General features: G+C 42.7%; 1 protein-coding gene across 2 annotated transcripts in view; it reads right to left on the reverse strand.

Moving 5' to 3' along the window:
* The window catches only part of CFAP20DC (CFAP20 domain containing), a 498,588-nt gene that overhangs the window by 277,040 nt on the left and 195,116 nt on the right, over positions 1-26,432 (reverse strand). For both annotated transcript variants that reach the window (XM_068253759.1, XM_068253760.1), the window contains 2 exons: positions 26,130-26,291; positions 23,896-24,057 (listed from right to left, as the gene is read on the reverse strand). In XM_068253759.1, the coding sequence (XP_068109860.1) occupies positions 23,896-24,057; positions 26,130-26,291 (324 nt within the window). The remainder of the gene's footprint in view (positions 1-23,895; positions 24,058-26,129; positions 26,292-26,432) is intronic.

Below are 26,432 nucleotides of genomic sequence, written 5' to 3' on the forward strand. Positions count from 1 at the left end.
CCTGATCTGCATGCATATTCAGGGTATATGGCTGGAAGTATTAGAGGCAGAGGATCAGCAACATAGCCAGGCAACTGGTATTGCTTAAAAGGAAATAAATATGGCAGCTTCCATATCCCTTTCAGTACAGGTGTCCTTTAAACGAGTTATGCTATTTGTGTAACTCACTGCATAAATTGTGTAAAACCCAGAAAACCTAACATGCACTGTCTATACACACTAAAGCAAACCTGTGCATTAAAAAATAAAAAGTTAGATACTTTCCAAAGTAGTAGAAAGCCTCTGGATGCTTCAAAATGGCACAAGGCTGCTTGTGCATGGCTTTTGTGCTACTGCGCATGTGCCAACCATACTTACTCATGACCAAAACAGTCACGCTTGTACATGGGTGTCGGCCACCAAAGCATATTTGAAGATGCTTAAAAGGATCTTGTCCTGGAACTAAAGTTTTTTTGGGCCATTCACATGCGCTTTAAGTTTACAGACTTTTTGTGACTCTCTTTGTTCTTTTTTTTTTTTGCTACTTCCATTACATTTAAAGGAGGTACACATTTCCTTTTTTACGGCCACGATGCAAACCATGCTGTGCAGTGAGCTTTAACCATGTACATACTGTCACCACCATCCAGTGGTTTCTGCAAAAAATATATTTAGATAATCAAATAGAGAGAATGCAGACAGGATGTACAACTTATGACAGGGCCCTAAGTGTTCTGGGGCCGTGAAGCAGAGACTCCAAAAAACGACACAATAAACACAAACCAAATGGATACAGAACAGAAAACAAAAGGGACACTTGCAGGGATCACTATTACTGTAGTATTTTAAAGAGCCACCCGTTTAGTCTGGCATTTATGACCACATAACGTTTCTCCTGTACACATCACTATGTACTGATCTGAGACAAGCTTATGCACGTTGGTCCTACGGGAGAAAAGCGCTTTACAAATGTTTTGTTGTTGTTGTAGTAATATCTCAGGGCAAGAACGGAGTGCTGGATAGCAAGATTTAATACTAACATATTTAGCATTACTTAGATGAAGACCATCACCAAAAAGGCTTTAGAGATGTTTTCCTTTAGAAAGTCCCCTTACTGTTTACAGTCTACAGGTTTTGCCACTTTCTTGAAAATTCATAGAGTTTCCCTTATCAGTCCCCTGTGGTGCATGTGGAGAACATAAGGATATTGTAAGGCTTGGTGGTGTATTCTCCACAGTCAGCATGCAACGCATGAGCTGACGTGGAGGAGGTACACACACTAGCACAAGGAAACAGGCTATCCCTAGTATAGTGGAGGGGAGGACTGACTCCAAAAGGAGATTGTGGCGCACAGAGCCGGTGCAGATCCGACAGCCACAAACAATACTTTTGCGATAACGTCTCAGCGCAAGGTAGCGCTGAGCGCATAAACCAGAACTGAGGAGATCAGGACAGGTAGACAGAATGAACGTTTGCTAGCTAGCCGCTACTTAGTGACAGCAAGCGTCCACAACAAGACAGACTGGAATGAGGCAGCCAATGTGTTTGCAGCGATGGCGTGCCTCACAAAGACAGGACAGGATAGTCAGGAAATAGCAGGATCAAGATAGATGAACGTAACACAGACAAAAATACAATAAGTATGTTTTCCTAGCGTATTACAATTACAGCTATCAATGAAACTATTTGTAACGTCTGACTAACATATGTATATATCGGCAATGAACCGATATATGACATAAGCAGGAACACTGACTTAGACTGGAGCAATACAGGGAACAGGACTCAGAAGGATTCGCTATCTCTTCGCAGAGATGAACGCAATCCACAAATGGTAACAGAACAGGATTCAGAAGGATTTGTTATCTCTTTGCAGAGATGAACGCAATCCACAAACAGTAACAGAACAGGATTCAGAAGGATTCGTTATCTCTTCGCAGAGATGAACGCAATCCACAAACAGAACCAGGAGCAGGGTAACTACCTCAGCACGGGTGATCACGGTACGCGCAACCTACCAAAACGTGCTGGAAAGCTGACTAACTGCACACAGGATATAAACAGTTCGTGTACGTATACATCAGCGACACTATAATAAAAATAAACGTGCTGGTATGCATATATATTGGCAATGAACCAATATATGATGTAAAGACCAGCAAAGTATCTTTAGAACAAGAAACACGATCGGGGGCTGAAGCGACAGCAAGACAGGCTTAAACTGAAGCTATGAAAACCCGAGGAGTCCTGCAGGAAGCAGATCTTTATACTGAGGTCATCCAATGGGAGCAGACATGCAGATTCCCACACAGCTGAATGATAATCAGTCACAAGCTGACAGCAGGGAAAGGCAGACAAAGCTATGCAGCTTGCATGGAAAGAGATCAGAACTGCCTGAGCTGCAGCACTACTACTTCCAGCAATACCTGCTGCAGCAGCGATCATGACAGATATAACCCAGAGCCAAAACTAGCAGGTGAAAAGTAAACAGTAAGAAACCCCTGAAATTGATAAAAAAAAACCTTCCAATGTGCTAAACCATGCCTTAGTGTACATGCCTTGGTCACAGCCAACTTCATTAGGTATAAGGAGCAATACAAGAGCATAGGGGGAAGTTTATAATTCTGCTTTAATGAGATTGTTTATATTATGCTAAATGTTGTTTCATTGCTTATTTTGAGATGCTATCTTTCAGTAAAAGTAAAACAGGGCAATCAGGCCCTGATTTACCTCACAGGAGCCTGTAGGCACAGATATCCTGGCACCTTAGACTTCGCCCTCGAGGAACATATAAACCCCACCCAACCACACCGCAAGTGTGTTGACTGGCCAAGCTGTCACTTCTTCCTTAGTTTCCCTTACAGTTATAGGTAGCTACATGTGCCCCTTAGTATCAGGTATCCAGAGCTATCCTCAGTATTAAGTAGCTAGCGGTACCCCTAACTGAGAGGAGATGTGGTCAATGGAATGCTGAGACTTGGGTGAGCAACCTCTTATTTACGCTTCTGCATAGGTAAGGTGGGAGGGAGGGGAGGGAGCCGCCTTTCCATCATCAGGCGCCTGTAGGCACGTGCCTACAGTGCCTTATGGTAAATCTGGCCCTGAGGGCCATAGTGTATGGATAACTAAAATGTTTTTGTTGATGACTTCTTCGTGGTCTGTGGGGTTAGGGGTGTGTTTTTTGTTCACATGTTACCTTGCTAGGTGGTATCCCTCTTTTTCATCTTGAATGTTGGGAAGAATAGGTTTATACGACTAGAGTAAACTGAGAGGGGTTTTCTTTGAGATACTGTGGTGAATATGAGTCCTAGGATGTTTACAATGTTATTTATTTTGAAAATAGATTCAAAACACATAAAATCAGATTTACTCCTGGAAGCAGATAAAAAGAACATGATTTTCAGCTTATAGATATCTGGTGAATTTTAGACTCAGCAGAGAAAGCCTGTACATTTCATTCATTGAAACATGCCACTTATACTGGACTGCTTATGTTCAATTCACTAATAATGGTCTCTTACAGTGAATACAGGCATTAAGATATGGTCAGGCAATCTTATTCTTCTTGAATAATAATGACAAATAGCCAAAGCAGCTTTTTATGGCTACTTAAAGAGAAACTCCGACCAAGAATTGAACTTTATCCCAATCAGTAGCTGATACCCACTTTTACATGAAAAATATAATGATTTTCACAAACAGACCATCAGGGGGCGCTGTATGACTGATTTTGTGCTGAAACCCCTCCCACAAGAGGCTCTGGTACCGTACGGTACTCTGGGCAAACTGCCACAATGTAACAATGACACACACAGGAAATGGCTGTTTATAGCTGTCTGTTAAAGCCAGAACAGCTACATAATCTGCCCACAGTAACAATGTCACCATGTAATACATGTCAGAATGTGAATCTAGGAGAGGAAAGATTTTACAATGAGCAAACTCTGACTAAATCATGTATACATAATTATTGTAAAAATTAAGCAACTTTTTATATTAAATTATTTTCACTGGAGTTCCTCTTTAAACTGAATCTAAACCCAGGAACTGAACACTGCATAAACTGTTAGTAACAGCCAGGGGTATAACTAGAAATCACTGCCCCTTGCAAAACTTTGGATGACCCCCCCCCCCCCCCCCCCCCCTTTCGGCACAGGTAAACTGAGAACCAATGTTATTCAATTAGCTAGTGCACATTTGAATGTGTTGTCCCCATGCAGATAAAAACAGACAGCAGGCATTTTCTCTATCAATTATATTAGCTTCTGTGATGCAACGTGCATGTTTGCACACATACAAACACACATGGTGTGCAGAAAATGCATACAGAAAACTGACAGACGAGGAGTGAGCTTCCAGCTGTAGCTTATTACGCTCATTCTGTTCATCTCTGAGGGAACAGAACTGGTTCTGCAGACTTCTACAGCATTGTTACAGTACACAGCACTTGGGGAGGGGTAGAGAGGCTAGGGGCTGGGTGCTGTACACAAGAGCCTGCTGAACACTGAATAGGCACTATCTACAAATCTTTGTCTGCAAAACTTTGTATGATTCCTTATCAGTGGCTAAGCAGATGCAGTCATTAGAACAATTGTGCAGAGAGCACAAAGTTTTTTTTTCTCCAATCCCTTAGCGGTCAGCCTCTCATGACAGGGAAAATAAACTTTTCCACCCTTGGAGCCCCCTGCGACTTCTGGGCCCCCTGTGGCTGCATCTCTTGCAGGGTCTATTGTTACACCCCTGTAGACAGCGTCACTAAGATGTTACCAAAAATGTATTCAGTTGTTTTCATTTACCTTTTATAAAAAAGATCTATAAAAATCTCTGACTGGACTCCTGAACACATGATTACGTCAACTAAATATTGACAATCAAGAAGCTTGTTGGGAGATTTAGATTTATAACAAAAAGCAAAACAAACTTATTAGTAAACTTCCAAAAAGTAGTAGAGTTCAAGAGGCACTGTAAGGGCTGTATATGCAGTGCCAGTGGGCCACACACAAAAAAAACCACATCCCAAGAACATTAGCTCTCAAAAGAGCTTTTTTGTGGTGCTTTTCAGCAACAAATATCAGCAAGGAGCAAGCTAACAAGACCTAACTAACGCTTTCCCTATCTCTCCAACAACCACTCTCCCTTCTCTCACTAATAGCAGCAGCAGACCGAGTGAGAAAATGGCTGACGCTGCTGCCATTTATAGGGGGGGGGGGCTCCAGGAGGGAGTGCAGCCTGATTGGCTGCCATGTGTCTGCTGACTGTGATGTAGAGGGTCAAAGTTTAGCCCAGTGATGTAGTATAGGGGGCGGGTCGAACAAGCTATATGTTCGCCCGCAAACCGTTCGGGCCATTTCTATTTCACACTATGAAAAGATAATAATTTCTGCCGATCATGGGTGTCCCAGTGTCCTGCTTCCATTATTTTATCGTACTGTCTGGGATAGTTTTTATGAAACTATTGGTCGTATGTTTCTAGTTTGGGTGACCTGTCAGCGAAGTGCACGACTGATGACATTTGCAAAGTATTTTATTACCCATTGTTCTAGTGAGTGAATATTGTTTGACTCTCTCGTTCATTGTGATACACAATTTTCTATCTGTAAAAAGCAATTATTAAACAGTGTAATGTATTTACTGTATAAGAGCAGGCAAAAGTACAGATATGACTTAATATACTAAAAAGCTAGATCCCTGGATGCACCTGGGATGTCTTTTCAATTTTATGCAGATGCACTTACATTTAGCACAGCAGGAAAAAAACAATATTCCTGCACATCTTCCTTTTAAAGATGAAAATCTTTACATATTCCATATATAATGTACTGAAATAAGTGTGCATGCTTGTAAACAAGCAGAAATGCCATTTACACCACAAGAAGTGCACTTTAAGTAAATTACCTCTGTGGTGTCATTGCTTCCAAAGTGGTTGGTAAGCTGGATTAAAGAGGAACCACTTGAGTTCTCTCTCGTTGCATATTCTCACTGTTCTTACTTTAATACATTTTCACAATGGGTAACATCAATCCATCCACCTACAATCACTTTTCTAATGCCCAGTACACATGATATAATTTTTCATCAGATTGACAATCAAATCGATTATTTCCGACAGGTCGAATCTGATTTCCGAATGTTTTTCTGATTGTTTTTTGTATAGAAGTGATCAGAAAATACACGTCTGTCATGTGCACCAGTGTTTGTTTTTAAATTTCTTTTTTGCAGCTTCCAGTATGCAGATGTGGGTAAGTGGTTAGGAAGGGAGGCATTGAGAGGCTGTAGCTGCACATGGCGCCCCCTGCTGGTAACATAGTGTACGATTATATCCGACCAAACCCCTTCACCTGAATTTTGCTGAGCGTATGCAATACACCTGGTAGATTTGGTACTCCACACATGGGTGTATACCATTACACTTGATTGGCTGACAGGCTGTTTGTAGACCATATAAATTAGCAGATTGCAGGCTGAGAGTGAGCATTGCGTTTAGGTCCTCTTTGTAGTCAGGGCCGGATTGCAGGACCAGGCCACAAAGGCCTGGGCCTTGGGCGGCTGCAGCCCACAGCGGCACTTGGTCATGAAAAAGAGGTTGATACATAGTAAGGGGAGGCTGCAAATGGAGAGCAACACAGGAAAAAGGGAACCTAACGTCCATGCAAGCTGTTCAAGAAAGAAAGGGGCTGCAGTACATGGATACAGCGGTGGGCTTTCCAGTCCAGAAGGACTCGAATTTAGAATTCAAATGAAGTATAATCACAGGTGTGACCACAGGCAGCGAGGAGTTAACTTACCCAGAAGTCTTCTGAGACGTCTGCGTTCCATTACGCATCATAGGCGTAATGAAAGCCGCGTTCCATGACTCACTATCGCGCTTCCCCTTTCAAGCCGGAAGGAGGAAGCGCGGTAGTGAGCCATGGAATGCAGCTTTCATTACACCTATGATGCATAATTGAATGCAGACATGGCTGAAGACTTGTAGGTAAGTTAATTCCCCGCTGCTTGTGGTCTCACCTTAAGTAATTATAGTTAATTTGAATTCCAAATTCGAGTCTTTCTGCATGGAAGAGGGGCTGCACATGGAATCGGAGGGGCACTGCTGCAGAAGGAAGGAAAGTCACAACACGTTTGGCCTAGGGACAGGAAAAGTATAAATCCAGCCTTGTTTGTAGTCATGCATTCTTCTGCAGCATACAAAATGGCTGCTGCAATGATGTCAGTAGTTTTGGGCAAGCTGATGGGCTGCATTGTCATTCATGTTGTTGTAGGACAGCAAATTACATTCACCTGCTATCTATAATTAGTAGACAGACAAACTTTTATCGTGCCGCAGACAGGGGAAAAAAGCTTTGCAATCTCTTGATTAATCTGCCTCGCTAAACTTTTAATGTTTGAAGTGAATTTCAAAACTTATTTAATTAAAATTATGATCGTGAACCCCTAACATTGCTGTGAAGGAAATAAATATATTTTCGGTCTTGTAATTTTAAAATAAATGACTGGTTTTGATGCAAACTCAGTGAAGCAATACACGCTGTCATTAGCGACTTGAACTCCTCTATTAAATAACAAGACCTGACTCTGTTCAATTAGAGGCTGGCATATGAAATGCAGCGGATCTCACCTGATCAACAGACACAGGCAAAACAACCTGGGGATTGGAAATCACTGCAACGTTAACATTATTATTCAAGCTACAAAAATGATTTACTGCTTGCGCTAAGTCTCTCATTTAGATCTCTAATGTAAAGACGTAGGAGGCAAACTGCTAAGAGAGAGACTGCAAAAAGCGTGTAGGTTTCTTAATAAGAATATTATGCAAAGTGTAGTAAGAGAGTATAAGTTGGCTTTTGGTGTTGACGACTTTGTTCCTGTTAATTCAGAGCTGTCACTGCTGAGTGGAGAGTGGTAAAAAAGCCAATTCTAAAATTTGTACCCTAAAGGTGGCCATACATGTTTCGACTATCTGATTCAATAATATCGAATTGGATGAAAATCAGCACCACCAAGAGCATGCCCGATTTATGATGCGACCAGCTTTGGGCCAAAATTGGCCGCATGTATCAATCGGACATACTGCAAGATGATGATGGCGAGTGATATCAGGACCAGTATCAAAACTCCGAGCGTTGTTAACGCTAATATATAAATGTGCCCCCCCGTGTGTGCATATACACATTTTGTGTCCTTTGTCGCCCACCGTGTGGTGCCCATCTGTCTTTGTAATACCACACCTGTTCATTCCTATGAAGCCCCAGGATCTTACTGCTGAGATCATACAAGGCAGAGTGAACTGTCTAAGTAACTTATCACAGCTAGTTAGGGCCACTACCAGAGCTCATAAGATCCCACTACCTGCTGTTATATGGTTATCTAGGTTGTAAAAAGAAAGATGTATCCAAAAAATTTAACCTCTTAGGCTCATTGTACCGAAATCTAGAGAAAATAAAAACCACTGGGGTAAAAACGATCTACCTGACTGGATAAAAGTATCACCTTCCTACACCTAACAATCACAGCACTGAATTCCTTTCCAATTAAGGAAAGCAATCAAGCTTTTTGTTAAAAGGAACACTATTAATTAAGATGTTTTTTTCATTTGAGATAGGAAATGTTTTGGAGGTGCTGCTAAGTACTGGTGTATACATTTAAATTATTATCTGTTTGTTTACTGTTATCTAATTCCTTATTCCACTTTTCTGATGGCAAATCTGATGGCAGAGTGAACCATAAGGGGAGGGGGAATTCCCTCACACTTCATCTGTTAATCCTGTGTGTGTGAGAGAAAGCTATGCCTGTCTCTGACTGAGCTCTCAGCAGAGAGCAGAGGAAATGTATCTCATTTGCAACATAAACATTTATACTTGTGTGTGTGTCAGGCTTTTCATATAACTCTGCATCAATATTACATTGTTCTTAGCATGTCAGGCAGCAGAGATTCATACCTCTGCAAAGGAGACATTCCTAAAGCTAAATCTAGACACAAGGAATTAAAGCTTTTGCCTCTATTTAACATAAAAAGTAGGAAAATGTTTACACAGCTACTTCCTACCAAATTTTCAATTGGAGCCAGCACTCAATTTACATGTCTCTTCCACACTGTCCTGTGTTTGGCCAGATTTACTCTTAAATGGAATATTTCCAGCACCAAAAAAAAGATTACACCTAGTTACATATTTTCCTAGATCTACATTGTTTACTGCTGATCTGCAACTTTGTAAACTGCATTCTTTATCCATTGATGCTGGTTAGAAAACCAAGTAAGTGGCAAGCGCACCTTGAAAAAGAATTCTTGTTGAGTGACTGTTTACAGCATGTATTTATAACATGTCATGTGATAGTTCTGTAGACCTGGAGCATATATTCAATCACAGCGACAACAGCCGACATGGCAAGTCCATCCTGACAGGCGATATACTTCATCCCCAGTACCCACACTTTGTCTGCAAAGTCTCTCCTTTATCACTGTGCCGGCTGCCAGCAAACACTGTTATTCTGATGTATAGCGATTGCCTGCTCAATATCTTGCCTTTAGAAAGCAAGTGACAAACCCTGGGAGTTAACGGTAGATTACATTTTATACTCAGCTTCCATCAACATGTGTGCTCTACCAAGCCACAAAGTGATAAGTCAGAGAACATGACTCGCTAGTCTGCACATCAGAGAAGGGATAAGTGAGTAGTGCAGGCTCATACTATATAGACAGGATGCTGTCCTCTCTGTAGGCGATTTTACTGTTATTGAAGAACTACTGTACATACTAACATAAACAATGAAACTCAGTGGAACCAGATTTTAAGATTTTATGTCTGCTCTGCATTGCCCAGAGAAGGAAAAGTAAAATCATACAAGTCCTCTTAAATTAATAAAACAGAACATAAAGTCTAGAAACATCATGCTATCTAGTCATGGGTTCCTTAACCACTTGAGGACCGTGGGCTTTAATCCCCTTAAAGAGAAACTCCGACCAAGAATTGAACTTTATCCCAATCAGTAGCTAATACCCACTTTTACATGAAAAATATAATGATTTTCACAAACAGACCATCAGGGGGCGCTGTATGACTGATTTTGTGCTGAAACCCCTCCCACAAGAGGCTCTGGTACCGTACGGTACTCTGGGCAAACTGCCACAATGTAACAATGACACACACAGGAAATGGCTGTTTATAGCTGTCTGTTAAAGCCAGAACAGCTACATAATCTGCCCACAGTAACAATGTCACCATGTAATACATGTCAGAATGTGAATCTGGGAGAGGAAAGATTTTACAATGAGCAAACTCTGACTAAATCATGTATACATAATTATTGTAAAAATTAAGCACCTTTTTATATTAAATTATTTTCACTGGAGTTCCTCTTTAAGGACCAGGCACTTTTTTTCCATTCAGACCACTGCAGCTTTCACGGTTTATTGCTCGCTCATACAACCTACCACCTAAATGAATTTTGGCTCCTTTTCTTGTCACTAATAAAGCTTTCTTTTGGTGCTATTTGATTGCTGCTGCGATTTTTACTTTTTATTATTTTCATCAAAAAAGACATGAATTTTGGCAAAAAAATGATTTTTTTAACTTTCTGTGCTGACATTTTTCAAATAAAGTAAAATTTCTGTATACATGCAGCGCTAAAAATGTGGACAAACATGTTTTTGATGAAAAAAAACCCATTCAGCCTATATTTATTGGTTTGGGTAAAAGTTAAAGCATTTACAAACTATGGTGCAAAAAGTGAATTTTCCCATCTTCAAGCATCTATGGCTTTTCTGACCCCCTGTCATGTTTCATGAGGGGCTAGAATTCCAGGAAAGTATAAATACCCCCCAAATGACCCCATTTTGGAAAGAAGACATCCCAAAGTATTCACTGAGAGGCATAGTGAGTTCATAGAAGATATTATTTTTTTGTCACAAGTAAGCGGGAAATGACACTTTGTGACAAAAAAAAAAAAAAAAAAAGTTTCCATTTCTTCTAACTTGCGACAAAAAAAATGAAATCTGCCACGGACTCACCATGCCCTTCTCTGAATACCTTGAAGTGTCTACTTTCCAAAATGGGGTCATTTCTGGGGTGTGTTTACTGTCCTGGCATTTTGGGGGGTGCCTAATTGTAAGCACCCCTGTAAAGCCTAAAGGTGCTAATTGGACTTTGGACCCCTTAGCGCAGTTAGGCTGCAAAAAAGTGCCACACATGTGGTATTGCCGTACTCAGGAGAAGTAGTATAATGTGTTTTGAGGTGTATTTTTACACATACCCATGCTGGGTGGGAGAAATATCTCTGTAAATGACAATTTTTTGATTTTTTTTACACACAATTGTCCATTTACAGAGAGATTTCTCCCACCCAGCATGGGTATGTGTAAAAATACACCCCAAAACACATTGTACTACTTCTCCCGAGTACGGCGATACCACATGTGTGGCACTTTTTTGCACCCTAACTGTGCTAAGGGGCCCAAAGTCCAATGAGTACCTTTAGGATTTCACAGGTCATTTTGCGGAATTTGATTTCCAGACTACTCCTCACGGTTTAGGGCCCCTAAAATGCCAGGGCAGTATAGGAACCCTGCAAATGACCCCATTTTAGAAAGAAGACACCCCAAGGTATTCCGTTAGGAGTATGGTGAGTTCATAGAAGATTTTATTTTTTGTCACAAGTTAGCGGAAATTGATTTGTATTGTTTTTTTTCACAAAGTGTCACTTTCCGCTAACTTGTGACAAAAAATAAAATCTTCTATGAACTCACCATAGTCCTAACAGAATACCTTGGGGTGTCTTCTTTCTAAAATGGGGGGGGGGGGTCTGGGGAGAATCTGAGGGGTGGGGGGGGTGATCAGGAGGGAGCAGGGGGGGATAAAAAAAAAATAGCGATGACAGATAGTGACAGGGAGTGATTGATGGGTGATTAGGGGGGTTATTGGGTGTAAACATGGGTCTGGGGGGTGGGCAGGGGGGGTCTGAGGGGTGCTGTGGGCGGTCAGGGGGCAGGGGGGGGGGGGAAATCAGTGTGCTTGGTGCAGACTAGGGTGGCTGCAGCCTGCCCTGGTGGTCCCTCGGACACTGGGACCACCAGGGCAGGAGGCAGCCTGTATAATACACTTTATAAACATTACAAAGTGTATTATACACTTTGTATGCGGCGATCATCGGGTTAACATCCCGCCGGCGCTTCCGTATGGCCGGCGGGATGTTGCGGCGGGTGAGCGGAGCCAGGCGGCGGCGGAGGATCGCGTCACGGATGACGCGATCGCTCCGCCCATGCCCCTACAAGGACCGCCGCCATTTGTCAATACGGCGGTCCTTGCGGGGTCCACTTCCCGGCCGCCAATTGTCAATACGGCGGTCGGGAAGTGGTTAAAACAAACTTGAAGTGAAAATACATTTATGAGATAATGAATAATGTGCAGTACAGCTAAGAAATAGACCATTAGTAGCAAAGAAAAGAGTCTCGTATTGTTTTCAAGTACGGGAAGAGTTAAAAAAAAATTCAGTTGTTATCTATGCAAAAGAGCTTCTCTGAGCTATTTGACCCACCGGTCAAATACAGCCTTGTTTTCTGAAGCACTTAAACAGCCAAGAAACAGTGAGAGACAGTTTAAAATAAGGTTTTAGTGCAGGAAAGTTCAAAGAGTCATTATTTCTGTTTTGTTTACTAGCTTAAAAGAGTGTTGTTTTAAAACTGCAACTGTGACAGTATGATGCAATGTTATAAAAAAAGCTATATAACTAAAAATAAAAACATTTTCTTTCTATTAATATTCTATTCATTCTCTGTACCACACATACAAGTCATTATATCATACTTTTTTTTTGCTTCAGGTTTGCTTTGAAGAACAAGCGACACCCGTGCTAACCTAGAAATAAAAAACACATATATAAGTAGATAAATACTACTTCTACTTACATAACAGATGTATTGTGCTATCCATGTAATGATTCCTGTGAATTTTATAAAGGAAAAGCAGAAAATCCTATTCTAGGCAGTGGCCAGCTTGCCAAGCTAATGCTGACATCATATCCTCCCTGACTCTTGTTTCCCCCCCTCCCTTCTCTTGCTCACTGTGTATTCATTAGCTGCCCTCCTCCCAGAGTCTTCAGACACTCCCACTGAGGTGTATACTAACAACTGCACTGTCTATTTTTTTTATTTACACATCCAATCACTGAGTCACCACAAGTAATCAGGGGGTCTTTCTGATAAGCAGCTAGATAGGGAAATAAATGGAAGTGGAGGAATATATTATAGATAAAAAGAACTCCCAGCATTCAACTATTTGGCACTGTTTGGCACTAGGGCCAGTGCTCCTAAAGTATGTGATAATTCCAAACCATAACAGCAGAAAAAGTTTTGAATGCAGGATTAGCATCTTTATCACTTAATACACTCAGAACAGTTGCTGTTGAAATTTGATTTTTATGGTGACAATACCGCTTTAAAGCTGAATGTCAGGAATTCAGAAAAACTTGCTTGACAAGCCCCAACCCTCACTCGCCCCACCTCACAATTAACAACTATAAGTCCCTTTGGACACTTACTGTAAATCCTAAACTCTAGGGATAAGTGGCCATTTTCCACAGAATAGATTCTAAATCGTTTTCGCGGTCAGCGCACAAGATGCGCACTGACACAGCGAAAACCCTCCACAAGCGTATAATTCGGTGTACCCAGGCTAGGTGCAATGCACCAGCAGAGGGCAATTCCCACCAGCAGATGGTGCTGTGGAGTGCAGACGAGCACAGCCTCTGCACGGCCACAAATGCCAGATGGGAATTGTACAGATCTAAGACAGTGCGGGGCTGAACAGCCCTTAAAGAGAAGAGCACAGAGATAGGCTAAATGTGTGTTCCCCAATCTAGTCGCCACCCAGCGACGGTGAACACACATTTGCAGAAACAAAGTATGAACGCGATCGCGAGAGAGGCGATCGCCAGAAGTGACACAAGACTGAAAAGAACAGAACACAAGAGTAGCAAAGGCACAGCAAACAACAATGAAAAAATAACGAAAATAACATACGGCTAAATAAACGCGAACACCGCACTCATTCGCAACAGCGAACGCGTTTACAGCTCGATCTCTGCACGTTAAGCGCAACAGAGACAAGCACGCCTAACTAACCACCGACAGACAAACACGAAACAGAGGACGTGAGCTCTTGCTTAGCGGTTACCTCACCAAGCCTACAGCAAGCGTTCATATCAGACAAGACAGACAAACGGATGGGAAACAGGATAGGAAAGATCCACTGCTCTTTCCGCCAGAGCGAGTGCGATCCGGGTACAGGAACAAGAAAGCAGATCAGAAGGATTCACAGCCGCTACCGCTAGGGGCTAGTGCGATCCAAGCACGACAGACAGATGAGATAGCAGGGAGCCACCGCTGCTCCAGCTATACTCCAAGAACAAAGATCAGAAGGATCCACAGCCGCTACCGCTAGAGGCTAGTGCGATCCAAACACGACAGACAGATGAGGTAGCCGGTAGTAACCGCTGCTCCAGCTTACACTCCAAGAACAAAGATCAGAAGGATCCACAGCTGCTACCGCTAGAGGCTAGTGCGATCCAAACAAGACAGATTAACAGAAGGGGCTACCAGTAGCGACCGCTGCTCTGGTTAGCACCCCAGACAGACAGAACGATTTCCTGACAACCACCGTTGGTGACAGGACAATCGCAACAGAGAGGCAATACAGACAACACAGATAACCATCTAACTGGACTAGGGAAACTGCCTAGTGCAGTCCCAATAATTACTCTAAGATAACTTTGACAAGAAATAGCATGGCTGATACTCTAGGAGTGTTTCAACAAACCCTGAAGGGATGACCAGCCAAGGACTCTGGGAAACATAGCTCTTTATACTGCCAGCCTACAAAGGAGTTAGCTGGGTGATTTGCATAACCAATGTATGCAAATTCCTCAGCAGCAGAGCAGATCAGAAACTTGCAAAGGAAAGACAGAGATCTGCAGCCCACAGACTAGAGGAATGGTCAAACAGCTGTCTGCCTGTGCAGCCAGCTGAGCAGATCATTACACTGCAGCATAACATGTGTTCCCCCAAGGCAAAGTTTCAGTTTAATTATCCTTTAATGCCATTACCACTGTTTATTCCACACACAACTGTATACAGGACTACTGTAAGTTCAATGTATTTGAGATCTGTCATTAATCTGAATGTTTCAAGGTATCACTGTTAAGTCTGACATCAAATACATACAGCCTCATTAGACAATCTTGACTTAGCCATTCCAGTCCCTCTATCAGAGCCCAGAAGGCTTGGTTACTGCGCTCTCACGCAGTTAGGGAAAGGAGAGCTTAGGTTATTAAGAGCTGCAGCTGTGCTACTTGCAGTGAGCAGACCAGCTAGCTAGCAAGCAAGCAAAAAGCTGTATTTCCTTGCTGATTCTCCACTGTCTTTCTACATCATTTGTTGCATTTATTATCACTGTAATTTTGTTTTGTTTTTTATCTTTTTTTTTGTTTCACAAAGCTATACTACAGTATTTATTTCTGACATTATACTCTGCACCTAATGGGGCCCACCAGAAAATATTTATCCATCCCATTTCCATATACACCCCTTGCAATCCATTTTTTGGGATTTTGGATTGAAATATGATCAGTGGAAAGGGGCCCTATGCGTTAACACCTGTTATTACTCCCTATTGCAATACAAAACAATAACATTTCTATAGCGCTTTCTGGCCACAAAAGTAATGGAAAATTTGTTTCAAAGGGTCTAACACCTGGATAGGGGCATGCCGGAGGGGGGTCCATGCCAAAAGTCCCAAAACTCCCCGTCGCAGTACAGTTCTCTTCAGTTTCAAGTTTGGATTCTGGAGATTAAGGTGGTTCTGCATCTATTTCCCCTCAAAGGCACAGATTTTGAAGGCTTGCATCTTGGAGTTATAAGTAGACCCCTAAAGTGAAGGTTTCTTTATAACAACACTTCAAAAAACATTTTATTCACATAACCTATAAATGCATTATGTAAAGGATCCTTTGGAAACGCATGATGTAAGTTAAATAGTTTCCAATCCTTTTCCAAGTTGTTATAGAATACAAATGACATGCAGATACTGAGCGTATTGTTCTCACTGAAGTTTTTATAGAAATATCACAATATATACAGAACTTCTAAGAGACGGGGGCCTTCTACTGCTGTGCAGGGCCTATTATCTCAGCAGAAAGATGGTGGCCTCCTTGTTCACGATTCCGGGGGAAGGTCACAGAATTAGAAGCATAGAGCAGAAACAGCAGCAGGCTGTGTCATGGAGGCTTTAGAGTTCACTAGCGCTGTGATGTTACAAATAGCAAGACACGGTTGTTTAAATGTCAAGCCAGCCCATGAAATTACGCTACCAGGATAAAACATTTAAGGGTAAAGTACATGCCAGTCAAACATAAAGGAGTGTTTTAAACATAGGGAATATAACCTTCTGCTTTCAGTCTCCACTATGCTTCTCGGATGTCAGTGCTCAATAGACCCTGTGAAACCTTCTGCAGTTTTCCTCAATAACTGTTAAAGGGTTTCTCACTGAAGGATGTAGGTCTGGAACCCTTATGACTTTATGTGCTAACCAAGTGGCTGGATAGTGTGCTGGTTAAAGTGAACCTGAGACAAGGAACACCTCAGAATTTATACTTACCTGATGCTTTCTCCAGCCCGCTGTAGCCCATCTGGTCCCTTGGATTCAGTCCAGTCTCCTTTGTTCTCTTGCAGTCTGGCCTGATAAATTCCTTGAGTGGCCCAGTTGTGGGCCACTACGCTTGTGTGGTTTGCGCTGCGTTCACCCCCCGATCATGGTCCCATGGCCGGGAGTGCTCTGTGCATATGTAGTTCACAAAGTTCACAGGTAGCACGATCGGATGGTGCACACTGCCAGGATCACGCATGGATTCACAGGAGCACAACAGAGGGGACAAGATTAAATCTGAGGGACCTGATGGACTACAGATGGTTGGAGGAAGCCCCATGTAAGGGAAAATCCTGAGGTCTTCTACATTCCAGGTTTCTTTTAAGGACTCCACCAGTGTAATAGGAGACAAGAGTGTGAAAGCAAGTACCTATTCAGTAAGGAGTCCTTGAACAAAACTCTCTAACATGAATGGACGTATATATTACGGATCATATGGAGTTTACTATCTAATTCTCCTAACACTTTATATGCCCAATAGTGGGAAGAAGCAAGGTAACATATCTATACATTTTCAGAATGATGGCAGGTTCGACCTTGAAAGTCACCCACACATTATGCTAACTCCATGCAAATAGACTGGATCAGACCCTGGGGGTTAAAACCAAGAAGAACATTCACTAGATAGCTACTATGCTGTCCTCGCTTTTTGGAAATGTGGTAAAACAAAACATGCTGTCTTCTGGTTTCCTATACTACTGTGGTGGGCTTGTGACAAGTGTGGGCCAACGGTGTTTCATTCAAGCATGAATATGATATTAGAATAAAACAGCAGCGATAAAAATTATAACATCTTGCAAAATGAAAGTGTTTCTAAAAAAGGTTTGTGTGTTTCACAGCATTTCATTAAAATATTTTTTACACCATCAATTATTTTTCTTTGAAATTTCTTAACTTTTTGTGAATAAGTATAAAGTAAAAAAATAACCTATTTTATGTATTCACCTGACCTATGGTGATCTGGTCATTAATGTTGAGGTCATTATTAAGAAGGTGATCAAATAGCACCATAATCTACTAATAATTCACTGGCTCCCACTTCCTTTTTGGGATACAAAAAGGTGAGGTTAAGTCCTGTGTCTCTCAACATTGGGATAAAAGTGCTTTGTGAAGGTGGGGATTCCCCCCCCCCCCTCTCGAATGGTATGACCCACTGATGAGAGTGGTAAAGCTCAGAACTCCCATCCTCAGCTTGCATGGCTATCTAAGATGTTTATAATTATTTCAGGAGGGTTGGCTCTGACATTGTTGACAAATAATAATTAAAACAGTACATGTTATTATCTGGGGTTGCATTGATGATTCATTAGCATGTTTTAATATCACTTTCATGGATAGAAAAGAACAGTGATCAGCCATTGCTTGGGGCATAAAATAATAATATTTATTATGCGACATTGTAGGTCACAAGTGTGCCTAGCTGTGGACACGTTTGCTGTAAGGGCTGGTTCAGATGGACGCTTGCGGAGCGTTTACCGCCAGCATTCGGGGCTTGGCATTAAACGCTCCCAGTCAAGTGCATGGGAGCGTTTGTACCAAGCTTTCACGTGCGTTTTCACGAACGCGGCGTTCGGGTCCCGATTTCCCCTGGTGTTCAAGGAGCCCCTGGAAGCTACCTGTAGCTTTCAGGGGCGGTTAACCGCGACGGGTAATGTCCCCCTAGGGAAAGAAAAACACAGATCGCATCCGAACACAACGCGAACGCTGCTGAAAGCCCGAACACATCGCCGCCGCGACGCCAATGAACGCAACGCCTCCGAACGTCCGTCTGAACCAGCCCTAACTTTTAAAGAAATAAAAAGTGGGACCAAGATTTTTGTCTGCATTGATTTTCATTTTCATTGCCGCTTGTTGTGGTATTAGCAATCAGGCCGACTGTGTGATAAATCAATTGCCACAACAACTTTGGATTTCAAATAGTTTTCAGTCCTACACTATAAATACAATGGATTGAATTTTAACCATTTATAATGATTGACTAGATGTTCAAAATGGAGTAATTTTAAAGCTTTGGTGTTAAATTATCATATTCTGTCTGTCTTCTGTATTTAACCACTTACCGACCACCCACTGCACAGGGGCGGCCGGAAAGTGGATCCCGCAAGGACCGCCGCATGTACAATTGGCGGCGGTCCTTGTACGGGCATGGGCGGAGCGATCGCGTCATTCGTGACGCGATCCACCGCCGGGGACTGGCTCCGCCCCCCTCGCGCTGTAACCCGCCGGCCGTTCGGAAGCGCCGGTGGGTTACTAGCACCCGGATCGCCGCATACAAAGTGTATAATACACTTTGTAATGTATACAAAGTGTATTATACAGGCTGCCTCCTGCCCTGGTGGTCCCAGTGTCCGAGGGACCACCAGGGCAGGCTGCAGCCACCCTAGTCTGCACCCAAGCACACTGATTTCCCCCCTCGCCCCCTGATCGCCCACAGCACCCCTCAGACCCCCCCCCCCCCCTGCCCACCCCCCAGACCACTGCTTGCACCCAATCCCCCCCTCTCTAATCACCCATCAATCACTCCCTGTCACTATCTGTAAACGCTATTTTTTTATGCCCTAAACTGCCCCCTGCTCCCTCCTGATCACCCCCCACCCCTCAGATTCTCCCCAGACCCCCCCTCCCTGTGTACTGTATGCATCTATCACCTGTCAATCACCCATCAATCACCCCCTGTCACTGCCACCCATCAATCAGCCCCTAACCTGCCCCTTGCGGGCAATCTGATCACCCACCCACACCAATAGATCGCCCGCAGATCCGACATCAGATCACCTCCCAAGTGCATTGTTTACATCTGTTCTCTACCCTAAACACCCACTAATTACCCATCAATCACCCCCTATCACCACCTGTCACTGTTACCCATCAGATCAGACCCTAATCTGCCCCTTGCGGGCACCCAATCACCCGCCTACACGCTCAGCTATCCCTCAGACCCCCCCCCCCCCCCTTATCAATTCGCCAGTGCATTATTTACATCTTTTCTTCCCTGTAATAACCCACTGATCACCTGTCAATCACTCACCCATCAATCACCCCCTGTCACTGCCACCCATCAATCACCCCCTGTCACTGCCACCCATCAATCAGCCCGTAACCTGCCCCTTGCGGGCAATCTGATCACCCACCCACACCAATAGATCGCCCGCAGATCCGACGTCAGATCACCTCCCAAGTGCAGTGTTTACATCTGTTCTCTACCCTAAACACCCACTAATTACCCATCAATCACCCATCAATCACCCCCTATTACCACCTGTCACTGTTACCCATCAGATCAGACCATAATCTGCCCCTTGCAGGCACCCAATCACCCGCCTACACGCTCAGATTGCCCTCAGACCCCCCCTTATCAATTCGCCAGTGCAATATTTACATCTGTTCTTCCCTGTAATAACCCACTGATCACCTGTCAATCACCCATCAATCACCCCCTGTCACTGCTACCCATCAATCACCCCCTGTCACTGCCACCCATCAATCAGCCCCTAACCTGCCCCTTGCGGGCAATCTGATCACCCACCCACACCAATAGATTGCCCGCAGATCCGACATCAGATCACCTCCCAAGTGCATTGTTTACATCTGTTCTCTACCCTAAACACCCACTAATTACCCATCAATCACCCCCTGTCACTGCTACCCATCAGATTAGACCCCTATCTGCCCCTAGGGCACTTAATCACCCGCCCACACCCTCAGAACGCCCTCAGACCCCAGCCCTGATCACCTCGCCAGTGCATTGCTTGCATCTATCCCCCCCTCTAATCACACCTTGAGACACCCATCAATCACCTCCTGTCACCCCCTAGCACACCTACCCATCAGATCAGGCCCTAATTTGCCCAGTGTGGGCTCCTGATCACTCGGCCAAACCCTCAGATCCCCCTCAGACCCCCTTCTGATCACCTCCCCAGTGCATTGATTGCATCTATTTTCCCCTCTAACCACCCCCTGAGACACCCATCAATCACCTCCTGTCACCCCCCTAGCACTCCTATCCATCAGATCAGGCTCAATACAACCTGTCATCTAAAAGGCCATTCTGCTTATGACCGGTTCCACAAAATTCGCCCCCTCATAGACCACCTGTCATCAAAATTTGCAGATGCTTATACCCCTGAACAGTCATTTTGAGACATTTGGTTTCCAGACTACTCCTCACGGTTTTGGGCCCGTAAAATGCCAGGGCAGTATAGGAACCCCACAAGTGACCCCATTTTAGAAAAAAAGACACCCCAAGGTATTGTTAGATGTATGACGAGTTCATAGAAGATTTTATTTTTTGTCAGAAGTTAGCGGAAATTGATTTTTATTGTTTTTTTTTCACAAAGTGTCATTTTTCACTAACTTGTGACAAAAAATAAAATCTTCTATGAACTCGCCATACACTTAACGGAATACCTTGGGGTGTCTTCTTTCTAAAATGGGGTCACTTGTGGGGTTCCTATACTGCTCTGGCATTTTAGGCGCCCTAAACCGTGAGGAGTAATCTAGAAAACAAATGCCTCAAAATGACCTGTGAATAGGACGTTGGGCCCCTTAGCGCACCTAGGCTGCAAAAAAGTGTCACACATGTGGTACCGCCGTACTCAGGAGAAGTAGTACAATGTGTTTTGGGGTGTATTTTTACACATACCCATGCTGGGTGGGAGAAATCTCTCTGTAAATGGACAATTGTGTGTAAAAAAAATCAAACAATTGTCATTTACAGAGATATTTCTCCCGCTTAGCATGGGTATGTGTAAAAATACACCCCAAAACACATTATACTACTTCTGAGTACGGCGGTAATACATGTGTGGCACTTTTTTACACCCTAAGTACGCTAAGGGGCCCAAAGTCCAATGAGTACCTTTAGGATTTCACAGGTAATTTTGCGACATTTGGTTTCAAGACTACTCCTCACGGTTTAGGGCCCCTAAAATGCCAGGACAGTATAGGAACTCCACAAATGACCCCATTCTAGAAAGAAGACACCAAAAGGTATTCCGTTAGGAGTATGGTGAGTTCATAGAAGATTTTATTTTTTGTCACAAGTTAGTGGAAAATGACACTTTGTGAAAAAAAACAATTACAATCAATTTCCACTAACTTGTGACAAAAAATAAAATCTTCTATGAACTCACCATACTCCTAACGGAATACCTTGGGGTGTCTTACTTCTAAAATGGGGTCATTAGTGGGGTTCCTATACTGCCCTGGCATTTTAGGGGCCCTAAACCGTGAGGAGTAGTCTTGAAACAAAAATGACCTGTGAAATCCTAAAGGTACTCATTGGACTTTGGGCCCCTTAGCGCAGTTAAGGTGCAAAAAAGTGCCACACATGTGGTATCGCCGTACTCACGAGAAGTAGTATAATGTGTTTTGGGGTGTATTTTTACACATACCCATGCTGAGTGGGAGAAATCTCTCTGTAAATGGACTATTGTGTGTAAAAAAGATCAAACAATTGTCATTTACAGAGATATTTCTCCCACCTAGCATGGGTATGTGTAAAAATACACCCCAAACACACATTATACTACTTCTCTTGAGTATGGCGGTACCACATGTGTGGCACTTTTTTACACCCTAAGTACGCTAAGGGGCCCAAAGTCCAATGAGTACCTTTAGGATTTCACAGGTCATTTTGCAACATTTGGTTTCAAGACTACTCCTCACGGTTTAGGGCCCCTAAAATGCCAGGGCAGTATAGGAACCCCACAAATGACCCCATTCTAGAAAGAAGACACCAAAAGGTATTCCGTTAGGAGTATGGTGAGTTCATAGAAGATTTTATTTTTTGTCACAAGTTAGCGGAAAATGACACTTTGTGAAAAAAACAATTAAAATCAATTTCCGCTAACTTGTGACAAAAAATAAAATCTTCTATGAACTCACTATACTCCTAACGGAATACCTTGGGGTGTCTTCTTTCTAAAATGGGGTCATTAGTGGGGTTCCTATACTGCCCTGGCATTTTAGGGGCCCTAAACCGTGAGGAGTAGTCTTGAAACAAAAATGACCTGTGAAATCCTAAAGGTACTCATTGGACTTTGGGCCCCTTAGCGCAGTTAGGGTTCAAAAAAGTGCCACACATGTGGTATCGCTGTAGTCAGGAGAAGTAGTATAATGTGTTTTGGGGTGTATTTTTACACATACCCATGCTGAGTGGGAGAAATATCTCTGTAAATGGACAATTGTGTGTAAAAAAAATCAAACAATTGTCATTTACAGAGATATTTCTCCCACCCAGCATAGGTATGTGTAAAAATACACCCCAAAACACATTATACTACTTCTCCTGAGTACAGCAATACCACATGTGTGGCACTTTTTTGCAGCCTAACTGCGCTAAGGGGCCCAAAGTCCAATGAGCACCTTTAGGCTTTACAGGGGTGCTTACAATTAGGCACCCCCAAAGTGCCAGGACAGTAAACACAACCCACAAATTACCCCATTTTGGAAAGTAGACACTTCAAGGTATTCAGAGAGGAGCATAGTGAGTCTGTGGCACATTTCATTTTTTTTTGTCGCAAGTTAGCAGAAATGGAAACTTTTTTTTTCTCTTTTGTCACAAAGTGTCATTTTCCGCTAACTTGTGACAAAAAATAAAGTCTTCTATGAACTCACCATGCCTCTCAGTGAATACTTTGGGATGTCTTCTTTCCAAAATGGGGTCATTTGGGGGGTATTAATACTATCCTGGAATTCTAGCCCCTCATGAAACATGACAGGTGGTCAGAAAAGTCATAGATGCTTCAAAATGGGAAAAAACACTTTTTGCACCATAGTTTGTAAACGCTATAACTTTTACCCAAACCAATCAATATAGGCTGAATGGGGTTTTTTTTAATTAAAAACATGTTTGTCCACATTTTTTGTGCTGCATGTATACAGAAATGTTACTTTATTTGAAAAATGTCAGCACAGAAATTTAAAAAAATCATTTTTCGACAAAATTCATGTCTTTTTTGATGAATATAATAAAAAGTAAAAATCGCAGCAGCAATCAAATAGCACCAAAAGAAAGCTTTATTAGTGACAAGATAAGGAGCCAAAATTCATTTAGGTGGTAGGTTGTATGAGCGAGCAATAAACCGTGAAAGCTGCAGTGGTCTGAATGGAAAAAAGGGTCTGGTCCTTAAGGAGGGTAAAGCCCACGGTCCTCAAGTGGTTACATTTAGTTCAGCTTTAAGGGATGAAAAAACAATCCAGAAAGTAATAAGCAGCTCTATACCTCCTTCCCCTGGGATCCCTTGTCTTGCATCCTCTCGTGCTTCAGTGTGACGTATCTTTCTGAGTTCCAGCACTTGTGTGACCTGCTCCACATCTGTGCTAATGTGGCAGCTTCTTGGAATGGTATCAGTGGGATCACAGTTCTCCACTTGTCCACAAATATCTGAAAGACATTACTTTGTGAATATGTATATGGAAAACACCATCTTCATTTCCACATTAAAAATCCCAGTTGCCTCTGCAATGGTAATTGGTTGCCTTAATGAATTGGGTGCACTATGTAGTGTCTTCACTAAGGCGTTTCCAGAGATGGGACTGCTGGAAAAGATTCACTAGTGAATCAGACCCAGAGTACAGTTACGATTATTAACACTACAGTTTTATCTGTATTGGTTACTCTACATATGTTATTTTGCTTTCCACAGTTTAGTGAATATATCCCATTTTTACAGTTACGCTTTGGCAGCAATATGGGTTTTCAGAATCTGGTAGCATTTGTTTACTGAAATATCCAGATAAGATATAAAATTACACAATTAAGAAGCTATATACGTCTATCTAAATCTTAACTACTATCTAAATCTTATTTAAAGGGCATCTGAGGTGAGAGGGATATGGGAGCTGCCATATTTATTTCATATTGAATAATACCAGTTACCTGGCATCCTGCTGATGTTTAATGCATTTGTAGAGTCTTAATCACAGCTGAAACAAAGCATGCAGCGAATCCAGTCAGACTTCAGTCAGAGAACCAGATCTTGTTCAGGGTCTATGGCTAAAATTATTAAAAGCAGAGGATCAGCAAGACAGCCAGGCAATGTGCTTTGTTTAGAAGGAAATAAATATGTCTGCCTCCATATTCCTCTCAATTTAGCGTTGTAGGTGTGATGCAGTAGAACTGTACCTTCAGAAAAAAAAGCAAATACAATGGGAGCCCAGATGGTGTAGTACGTTAGAGTGTAGTAAAAGGTAAGCAGATCAAGAATTGGTACACACAAAATCAGGATGCAATAGGGGCAACCAACTAATAAGGCAGGTGGAGAGTACAACTGTCTCCACTCGGGTATCCGGGTCTCTGTATGGGCTTGATTCACAAACTCGTGCTAACTCATAGCACGGCTCGCTATGCTTCGCACACGGTTTACCGCACATAAAACTTTATGCGCGCTTTAATAAACGTTTGTGTGCGTTGTGCCGTGTGAACGCGCGTAAACGTTTGTTATAGCGCGCGTAAAGTTTTATGTGAAGCATAGCGTGCCCGTGCTATGAGTTAGCACGGGTTTGTAAATCAAGCCCTATGTGTGGTGGAACTACTGAAGAAAAAAAGGGGGAACCGCTGGAAGCTCGGCTTAGAGATAAAGCTGGCCTGAGAACGTTAGTCCTATGTCCTTACGAAACGCGTTGCTGTAGTGCAAATTAAAATTTCCAGATTTCACATTGTTCTTTGTGTCATCTTTCAGGTAAGCATTTCATTGGTTTTAATACGTCTTATTACCTTTGGGCACCTCTTTCTCCCCATCCCCTCAATTCAGCTTCCCTTTAAAACACAACTAAACAACTTGAAGACCCTCTGAACACCCAACTAAACATATATTACGGATCTATAAAAGTATCAAGAAATGCCTATTTTTAATACTATGCCAGTGACACCGGAATGTCCTCTTCATCCATCAAGATCCTACCCTCTCCAGGAACTATAGGCTCAGTTTATGCACCATTCCATAGAGCTGTGCCAGAGAAGAGAGAGAGTGGCGATCTGGGCTACACTATATCCCGAAAGGTTTAATATATGTCTATACCAGTGATCTGCAAACTTGGCTCTCCAGCTGTTAAGGAACTACATGTCCCACAATGCATTGCAGGAGTCTGACAGCCACAGTCATGATTCATAAAGGCAAATGCATTGTGGGACTTGTAGTTCCTTAACAGCTTGTGAGCCAAGTTTGCAGATCACTGGTCTATACAGTTCCTTACCTCTATGATAGTAGGAACAGGAGCCCAACAGCTATTCCCAGATATTGTATAGGGCTTTATTAGTGACAAGATAAGGAGCCAAAATTCATTTAGGTGGTAGGTTGTATGAGCGAGCAATAAACCGTGAAAGCTGCAGTGGTCTGAATGGAAAAAAGGGTCTGGTCCTTAAGGAGGGTAAAGCCCACGGTCCTCAAGTGGTTACATTTAGTTCAGCTTTAAGGGATGAAAAAACAATCCAGAAAGTAATAAGCAGCTCTATACCTCCTTCCCCTGGGATCCCTTGTCTTGCATCCTCTCGTGCTTCAGTGTGACGTATCTTTCTGAGTTCCAGCACTTGTGTGACCTGCTCCACATCTGTGCTAATGTGGCAGCTTCTTGGAATGGTATCAGTGGGATCACAGTTCTCCACTTGTCCACAAATATCTGAAAGACATTACTTTGTGAATATGTATATGGAAAACACCATCTTCATTTCCACATTAAAAATCCCAGTTGCCTCTGCAATGGTAATTGGTTGCCTTAATGAATTGGGTGCACTATGTAGTGTCTTCACTAAGGCGTTTC

Source organism: Hyperolius riggenbachi, chromosome 9 (genome assembly GCF_040937935.1).
Source record: "Hyperolius riggenbachi isolate aHypRig1 chromosome 9, aHypRig1.pri, whole genome shotgun sequence".
NCBI classification, from domain to species: Eukaryota; Metazoa; Chordata; class Amphibia; order Anura; family Hyperoliidae; genus Hyperolius; species Hyperolius riggenbachi.